Genomic DNA, 9,883 nt, shown 5'->3' with positions numbered 1-9,883 from the left:
CACTTCAAGAGGGATGTGGACAACATGGAGAGGGTCCAGAGGAGGGCCACTCGCATGATCAGGGGGCAGCAGGACAGGCCCTACAAGGAGAGGTTACGGGACCTGAACCTGTTCAGCCTCCACAAGAGAAGGCTGAGGGGGGATCTAGTGGCCTGATACAAACTAGTCAGGGGGGACCAGCAGGCATTGGGGAAGTCTCTGTTCCCCCGAGTGCTACCAGGAGTGACCAGGAATAACGGTCACAAGCTGGCAGAGGGTAGATTCAGATTAGACATCAGGAGACGCTACTTCGTGGTCAGGGCGGCTAGGATCTGGAACCAACATCCAAGAGAAGTGGTGCAGGCTCCTACCCTGGGGGTCTTTAAGAGGAGGCTAGATGAACACCTTGCTGGGGTTGTTTGACCCCAGTACTCTTTCCTGCCATGGCAGGGGGTCGGACTCGATGGACTGCTCAGGTCCCTTCCGACCCTAGAAACTATGAAATTCAGATAGTCTTTAGCCTGGAGAGCTTGTGTCTAGAAGGTAAAAGAAAAATGAAACTTACTGGATACCCCAAAGGAATAGTTTGTTCTTACTCTACTTTTACTACAGTTTTAATTCACTTCTTTTGGATATCAAAGCAGTAACCAGTACATTTTAAATTTTCATACTATTTTAGTTCTCTTGGGTTAATATATATCCCTGACATTAATAAAAGCAAAAGAAGAAATTAAGACCATTGCTGCTAAGCTATTATCCAACAGTTAGCATGCATATTTTCTATGGTTATGTTATTAGGTATAGTTGTTAACTGTAGTTGCACAGTGAAGCAGCAAGAATCGTACACTTACTGACTGCCCAGCACCCATTTTTCAAGTACTTTCCATTTACTGGTCTCCTCAATGACCTTTAGAAAGATATTTTCCTATTTCTCCCTCCCGTGAAAAATGGCAAGCATTAAATCAATTTACTTAAACGTACAGTGTTAGTAGTGGCAGAGCAAGTGTCTTTCATGCAGTTTCTCTCTTCCCTGAGCTGGAAAAAAACCTGTTATCTAACCAAACCAACCCAGTGCTTTGTCCACTGGTTACTGCTACCCCCAACTAGAATCCCTCAACGATCACAGTGACCTAAACTGATGCTCCAGTATTTCACTCTTCTCTGTGGTAATCCCAGTTTTATAGTCATCTAAATTGGTAAACAGAATACAAGTAAACTGAACACTATCCTACAATTATAATGAAAAACAAAGACCACTTAGAACCAAATTGAAACAGTTCTTGGAAGATAATATTTACAGACTTTTAACAACATATGCGGAGAATTATAACAGTGAATTAAATAGGGAGCTAAATACTTTATAGACAGAAATTAATTCATTTTATTAACCAACACACAAGAGCTATAATTTCATCTTTAGTAAGTGAAGTGGAACTTTCTGAAAATTATTAATGTCACTAATTAGAAATTCAGTTTGCAGACTATCCTTTTTAGAATTAATTTAGGGCTCTTACTTCATTATAAAGTTTCCTTGCATTTGAATTTGCAAGAAGCAAGTCTGTTATCTACTGTGTTTAATTTGTTTCTTGTTTACTAACAATCCTCACTAAGCTCTGAAACATAGTATAAAATCTTTGCTACAATTACCTTACTGTAGAAGATAAAGGGAGGAAAAAGCAATAGTTGCTTAAGTGAAGCGATTTTACTCCTAGTAAATGGTAAAGCAATTTGCTATTAGTGACCTAAAAACTGGTGCCAGATGATGGAAACTGCAGAGAGATTCATTTGAAATCTTGCAGTATGTACTTCAATTTGCCTTTCCTGTGGAGGCCAGTTTTAGGGAGTATGTTGTCATTTTCTTGGCTTTGGGATCCACTGCAGGACAAATATTGACTGGAAAGAAAATTTCCCCAAAAACAACATTAAAAATTCTCCAAACGTGTGTGTACTATTAACCAAAAAAGTCATTACTTTTAGCTGGGTCCGAGATGTTAGTAATGCTATTCTTGTGCGAGTGAAGCTGGAGAATCTAATCCTGACCTGATGTGTGAGCTTTCACATGAAACCAACTAACTTTATTTGGTTTCAGTTGCTCTAATGTCTCCCCAGTGTTTGTGGTTCAAGTTATGTCAGTCACACAGCCCAATTCCCACTGCACAAAGCCAGTTCCGGAGATGACTTTACAAAGTATTTTTTTCTTCCTTCATAAACTAAATGTGACTCTGGTGTAACCATATTAATGAAAATACATCAGGAATGTATTTAAAGTTCTATCCTTAACTTACACAAGAAATGTTAGACGGATTAAAGTAAATGGGGATAAAATGATAGGTATCAACTGAGAAGAACCAGGAAGAATATGCAGTTATTGTGTAATGTATTAACAAAACTGCTCCAGACAGATGCAGCTTCAGGGCTATATACAAATTACACTTCTTCTCCTTGAAATATCCATGTTTCCCTGTTTTGTATTCTATTTTCTCCAGTTCAAATTCATATTATGTTAAATGCCAGGCTAACATAGAAATACAGTCACTGACTTATCTAATCTGCAAATAAAATTTAAAAACTAAGTTATCTATGGAACTTTATGCTAAATACCCAATATAGCATATGACATTAGCATCCTACAACCCTATTAAGGATTGGAAGCCCATTTTTCTACTGCTGAAGACACACAAAAAGATCCTGCCCCAAAGAGCTTACAACCCAATTAAAAGCACACTCAAATAGTGGGAGGAGGGTGAAGGCAGGAGTAACAACATCACAATCACTTTCAAGTCTTCTTTTCTGAAATGTCCTGTTCACAGCACAACCTGAACATACTGCAAGGCCTCTATCCTATCCACACAGAAATCACCTTGAGGTGAACAACCTCCCATGGGAGGGGGATGAGACACCTCCACAGGCCAGATCAGGCTTGCAGGGCTTGTTGGCACCACTTTCAGAGCCACTGTAATAGCAAAGCTCCAGAACACAAGGGATGAACATTGCTGCCCCTTCCCTACGCACTTCCCCAAGTGAAAAGTGAGGATTTTTTGTCACTGCTGGCAACTAAATGTGACATTAGGGAAGAGGGGAGTGGAGGGAGGGGGACAGAGATGAACGGTGACAGTGCCAAACCCCTGGCTTCTGGAGTCGTGGTGATGAAGTGCTTCTGACAGCCCCAGGGTTAGCACTACCACCACCACCACTTGTAGGTCATCTACCCCACAAGAAGTCCAATGGTCTACATCTGCCATATGGGACCAAATGAGTTTGACACCCTTCACATAAATCATAGGCCATCATTAGAGCACACACGTAGGACAATGGAAGAACAGCATGGAAAGAAGTAGTCCAACTAGAACCTTTTTACAACAGACTGCAGGAATTTGCTCATTTTTCACTGCCTTTACTTTACACCCTGTACAGAATGAAACAAGCTTTTGTTATTTTAAGTAAATCTACCCTAATACAGAGAGAGAGAGAGAGAGAGAGAGAGAGAGAGCGCGCGAGAGCAGGCGCGAGAGAGAGCATGCGAACATACACCCTCCTTCTCCTTCTCCACCCCCCGTCACTCCCATCACTCACTACCATACCAGACCTTCTCTGGGCCTTGCTTTCCTCCAGCATTTCCAGCATTCTCACTCAGCTACCAGCACAGAAAACAATATTCACTGTTACAAACCATGGGCTTAACTTGAAGGGAAGACTGAAATATATCAATTTAGAAATCAATTAAATATGACAAGCTCCTTTTCTACTCCCACTCCTTTTTCATGCTCCAATGGACAAATACTTTGGACAATGAACAATCATGGTCCTTTTGAACCAAAGGTGAAGGCAAATCCCAGAGAGGAGGGATGAGAATACCGTACAGACTTATGAACAAAGCCCAAGAGTTAAAATAGTTTGAGCATCCTACTCCTCAATTGCAACAGAGAAGCTGTTTCTGCAATATTCTAGATGCAAGCTACAAATAAATGTCTAATGAATCATACTCATAACATCCTCCCAAGGTAGGCTACCAGCCCCATACAAACACCGTGCTTCTCTTCCTGTGGTGTACTACTGGCAATTTAATAACTGGAAAACAAACATGTCTTTGTTTAGTGCTTTATTATTGTTTCACTTGAAAGGCAAGGCATGAAGACCTGAGGGAAAAAAACCAAGCAACTTAACATAAGTTTCCTTAAGCACTGGTATCCCTCTCCTCAGCAAAATATCCACGTTGCTATTTTGTTGGAAGGGCCCAAGAGTAGTTGTTGGTTTTCGTGTGTGGGGGGCGGGGGTTTGGTGGGGGTGGGTAGTTGTTTTTGGGGGAGGGTTTTGTTTGTTTATTTTTACAAGGGAGGAGTTAAAGTGCCTGACACCAAAATTCTTTCAAGGCAAATGCAAGCATGTTTGTTTTTATAGTTTAAGGATTTTTTTCCTGAATTCTTGTCTACATAACGTACTAGTGTTTTTATTTATAAGAAATCTATCAACTTGGCCTTTTTAAAATTTCATTTCACTTTCTGATAGCGCACTACTTCAAAAGCATGACATGACATTTTACCTTAAAGACTTTTGTAAGACACTCCTATATTGATAATTAGCAAGGCCTTCTGGCTGGGTCTATGAGGAACACTATCAATGTATGTCTTCACATTTTCCCCTTCCCTGTGTGCAACTGCCTTCCTGCTGCCTGTTCAATTTCTGCTCCACCGCCGCTGATGCATTTAAATAGTTGCATCATGCTAGTGGGAATGTGACTGGTTATAAATAAAACAGTAAAATCAGAGGTATACAATGTGATGTCGAAAGTATTAAATGAACTATAAAGATTCAACTCTTTCACCTTTCAATTACAGGTTTCCCTTGATTTATGCAGTAGATGCATTCCCAGGGAACAGTGCATAAATCAAATTCACATAAAGCGAAACCAATTTACAATGAAACAGATAGGGATGCATTCCCAGGGCAATGAAGGAGACAGGGAGGGAGTGAGGCTGGGGCTAGGGAAGGGACAGGGAGAGGGGTGCAGTGCAGCAGGGGCAGCACCAGCCTCTTCATGGTGCTCAGAGTGGGTGGCAGTCCCACTCACCCCAACCCAAGTGCCAGGAAGAGCCTGGTGCTCTGCCAGCCCAAGCCTGCAGCAGCCACCATCCCCAGCCTGCTATCACCCCACTGCAGGTGGCTGCCCGCTCTTGCTGCAGCCCTGGGAGCAGCAGATGCTGCCTACTTGCAGCCACTAAGCTACACCATCCCCCAAACTCCACGGGGCTTCGCTTCCCCCAGGGCACTGTGCCCCGAACCCCACAGCATGGCAGAGCCCAGTAGCTGCAAGCAGATGGCGTTGGCTGCTCCCAGGGCTGCAGCAGGGGCAGGAAGCTGCCTGCAGCCAGACAAGAGTAGGTTGCACCAGGTTCTTCCCAGCACTCATGGTGGGGGGTGAGCGGGGCTGCCAAGTCTCCAGCGGCCGCCAGTCCCAGCCTGCTCTCATCCAGCTGCAGGCAGCTGTCCGCCCCCGCTGCAGCCCTGGGAGCGGTGCATGCCACTTGCTTGCAGCTGCTGGGCTGCACCACACTGGGTGGTTCAGGGCATAGTGGCCCAGGGAAAGCAGAGCCCCGGGGAGTTTTGGGCACAGCACAGCCCAGCATCTGCAAGTTGCTTACATTGGCTGCTCCCAGAGCAGCTGCAGCAGGGGTGAGCAGCCACCTGCAGCCGGACAAGAGCAGGCTGGGGCCAGTGGCCACTGCAGACTTAGGCCGGCAGCGGCACCAGGCTCTCCAGGGGCGGGTAAGTGGGGTCTGGCCCCGTGGCCTTTTGCCCTTCTTTCACCCCTCCCCTCTGCTCCTGGCCCTTTCCCCTCCCCTCACAAACTCAGACTTACCTGCTTGGGGGAGAGCAGGGCATGCCTATACCAGTCACATATATGCAAATTTACCTTGCATATAATGAATTTCAGGTATACAAGGGACATTGCATGACAGCAAATTTGCATAAATCAAACCCACGTAATCTTAGGTGTAACTTGTATTAATGTAGACATAAACTTTTCTTATAGGAATGTACCACACTCACTGGAATCTAAGACAAAGTCCCCTGTCCCCACAATCAATATGGGGGGAGCCATGTCTTTAGTTTTGAGTACCAGCTGGGGCAGGCACCTGTCATAGCCTGTTTTGGGCTTGGGGCTGGGTCCAGAGGCACAGTAGCCACCTGCCCCAGGTCGGGGTGACTAATATGGTAGGGAAGGGAACACAGTGTGGCAGACAAGGGGGAGATCACCCAGTAGAGGTGTGGGTACCTGGGGGAGACCACACGGTGGGGTGGAGGAGGGGGAAGCGCAAGGGAGACCACACAGCCTGCACCTCCCCCCTACCTCTCCCCAAGCCACTCACCTTCAGCTCTAAGTCTGGCTCCAGCCCCAACCAGAGCTGCTGGTTCTTGCTGGGCTACGCCAGGGCTGTTGCTGATTGCTCTGCACCCAAAGCCACTGCAGAATGCTAGCAAGTGGGCAAGAGACATGAGGCAGGTCACTGGGGTGGGGAGACAGGCACAGGGGACACATGGCAGGGGGGTGACACAGGCATACTGGGGCAAGCAGCAGGGAGGCAGGCGGCAGGCAGGCACCAAGGACGGAAGGCAGGCATAGGCATGGTGGGGGAGGAGAAAGGGACAGGTGTCTGGCCACCCCCTTGTTTTCTCTGATACAGAGGGGGGGGTTCAGGGGAGGTGGGGAGGAATGTGAATTTAAAACATCCCTCCAATAATTAGATTCTATGCACAGAAAATTGTAACAAATTACTCTATTTACCTAATTAATGGGGAGTCATCTTAAATTAAAAGTTATCTTGGATTTCAGTGAATACAGCAGTTTCAGGTTGATAAGCATTCCTTTAACAACCTAACAAAATACCAGCAATTCAGTTTGAATCCTCAACCAACAAGTAACAGTAAAGAAGGTAGAACACAGGCGCCACACACAAATGTGATGAATGCCTTGCATTTGAAAGCTTGTCTAAGGCTACCATACAGTTGGTCCAAGATACCACCCTAAGAAATCCTTGCCTCTCACACAAGTTAGTGCAGGAAAGTTACAGCATCTCTCCTTTTCCTACATTTCTTCCCCTTCCCTGCAATCTAAAAGCAAGCCAAGCAAAAATGAACAGACCCCTATGTTCAAGGAACACTTCCTTTATGTCTTCTTTTTAAATTGTTTGCATCAGGAAAGTCAGCATTATTTCTTTGGAGCATCCTACTCTTAACAAAGGTAAAAAAAATGATTTACCAAGAGTGTATGGTGTCTGCCAATGCATAATCTTAACTACTGCACATCATCTTGTTTGTTGTCCAACTCAGCTTTAGCTCTTACTTCTCAAGCCAGAACAACAGACTTTAATGACAACTCAAGCTTAGTTCTGGCCTAAATAGGACATATTGCTTCTGGTGAATTTCTAGATAAGAAGTTGCAAGGCTAAATGAAAATGTCCAAAGTATTATTGTACATGCATTTTCTATTAAAAAGAGTGAACCTTGGTCCTAGAAGATACAAACATACAAGATGAAATGTTCACTTAAACTTAGAAGCATTGCCCCTTTCGAACTTACACTCCTAATTCAGGTTGGAGCTTCTGAAGTTTCCACATAATTCTCAGTTCTTATCAGACTGACAAATAATATCCTGGTATTAGTTTCTTCATTTTGTTTTTTGTTTTTTTTGGTGGACTGAAACATTTCATCTCTTTTTCTTTTATTTCATAGAAGTTAGGGTCGGAAAGGACCTATTAGATGATCAAGTCTGACCCCCTGCCCTGGGCAGGAATGAGTGCTGGGGTCTGATGATCCCAGCCAGGTGTCTGTCCAATCTCCTTTTAAACACATCCAAGGAAGGGGACAGCACCACCTCCCTTGGAAACTTATTCCATATTTTGGCAACCCTCACTGTAAAGAATTTTTTCCTACTGTCCAATCTGAATTTAATCTCTTTCAGTTTGTGGCCATTATTTCTAGTTACCCAGACAGGCACCCTAGTAAACACTGTATCCTCTATTCCTTGCTTGGTCCCCCTGATGAGTTTGTAGGTGGCCACGAGATCACCTCTCAGCCTCCTCTTGTGGAGGCTGAAGGGGCTCAGGTCTCCCACACAAGGTTTTTTCAGGTCTCCCACACAAGGTTTTTTCTGTGCGCCTCTCCTCTGAACCCTCTCCAGGCCATCTACTTCCCTCCCGAAGTGTGGTGCCCAAAACTGGATGCAGTACTCCAGCTGCGGCCTGACCAATGCCGCAGAGAGGGGAAGCATCACTTGGTCGCAAAGAGGGGACGCATTCGGTGGTTTGAGTTAAAGCTGTTTGGCCATTTCTGAGACCTTGTGCACAGTAAAAAGGGTTTATTATCATACTTATCTCAACACCCCCAGCCCCCAAGTAGCTGCAGTTTATACTGGCAAAATTGTTCTTCTTGCAAACATGACGTATACATTCTCACCAAACAAAATAAGATATACTGACACACAGGATGCGTCTCCCCTGCCCAGCAAGACTGTGTGAAAAACTATATCACTAAATTATGTGAATTACTGGCTATATGTAGACTAATCCCAGTTTACTGGGAGTCATACATTTCTGCACAGCTGGGGGGAGGGGAGAATGAAGTTTGCATTTGTCAGCACCAAGCCCAGACACCTTGCAGGTTTCATAACAGTGTGAACTGTAGTTATGAATGCTTGAAACATTGCAACTAAGAGAACGCGTAACGCAGTTTGGGAAGAAATTATCATGAGTAGTGCGGTCTGCAAAGATGTCACAATCAGGAACAGAAACAAAGTGGTCTCTGGAGAGGTTTGGAGGGCGTGTATACGACCAGGAGCACATCAGTTTTGGTACCAGTGGCATTGGAGGGCGCTACGCTACTAATATCACACCTGGCAACCTTTGAATCAGAGACATATAGTGCTAGTCTTAAGTCAGGTAGAAGGTGGGGTAGATCTGGACTGTACAGACTAACCACACGTGTGTGCAACACACCCACAGCACAGCTTTGGCATCCGATAAAGCGAGGAGCACCAGCCCAAGAAGTTCATGCCATAGACGCATGGTAGTGTAAAACAGCCGGCGCAGCTGAGCCGATCCAGAGACCGCGCGAGGCGAGTACGTCTTGGGGCAACATCCGTCACTGGAGCGGGTACCGAGCCGGGATCAAGCCAGGCCAGCTCCTGACGCGGGAGGGCCGCGCTCGGCCCGGTAAGAGGGGTCACCCCGAGAAACCCCCGTCTCGGCAGCGCTGCAGGAGAAGGCGGGGAGGCTCGCACCTCGCCTCGGGGACGCGCGCCAAGGCGCGGGGAGGGGACGGGTCGCGAGGGGCGGGCGCCGCTGTTACCTTCCCAAGTGACATCGTACATCTCCGAGACCTTCGCCATCTTGCCGCCTGCCCCGCCCCCTGGCGTCACCCGCGCGAGCGGCCACGGCAGCCCTCATTGGAGGAGAGGGAGAGCGCGGCCTGCGTGTGCCGTGTCGTCACCGCCGGCAGGGGGCGGGGCTGTGAGGAGCCCCTCCCCCGCGGCGATGTCAGTCCAGCGGCGGCCCGCCCCGGGCTCGTGCTCCCCGTAGTGGCGCCGGGGCGGGCTGTGCGCTGGCTTGCGGCCGCGGCAAGGACAGCTGCTTCGTTTCCCTTCCCGCGGGCTCCGGTGTCCTCATCTGAGCCAGCCCGTGGGACCCGCCCTCCCCGGGCTTGTCTCCTGCGCGGCGCCTCCGCACGCAGCGCTGGGGGCAGCCGGCTGGTGTTCATCAAAGCTTGTGCTCCGTCCCCATCTCTCCCTCTTACTTAGTCTCCCAGTAACAGGCCTGACCACCTCTGCCTACCTCAGTGGCCTCCCAGTGTCGGTGCAAATTGTTTTCTGCGCTGAAATGCAATTCCCTACGAAGTCCAAGGAGCAATT

General features: G+C 46.9%; 1 protein-coding gene across 1 annotated transcript in view; it reads right to left on the bottom strand.

Annotated features, from left to right (window-relative positions):
- EMC2 (ER membrane protein complex subunit 2) overlaps positions 1–9,432 on the bottom strand; it is a 53,366-nt gene extending 43,934 nt beyond the window's left edge. The window contains exon 1 of the mRNA XM_019551892.1: positions 9,325–9,432. Coding sequence (XP_019407437.1) covers positions 9,325–9,364 — 40 coding nt within the window. The 5' untranslated portion in view covers positions 9,365–9,432. The remainder of the gene's footprint in view (positions 1–9,324) is intronic.
- Between the last annotated feature and the right edge of the window lie 451 nt (positions 9,433–9,883).

Source organism: Crocodylus porosus, unplaced genomic scaffold, assembly GCF_001723895.1.
Source record: "Crocodylus porosus isolate Cpor-Errol unplaced genomic scaffold, CroPor_comp1, whole genome shotgun sequence".
Lineage (NCBI taxonomy): Eukaryota > Metazoa > Chordata > Crocodylia > Crocodylidae > Crocodylus > Crocodylus porosus.
The sequence above is the reverse complement of the archived record's forward strand: the minus strand, read 5'-3'. Positions and strand labels throughout refer to the sequence as shown.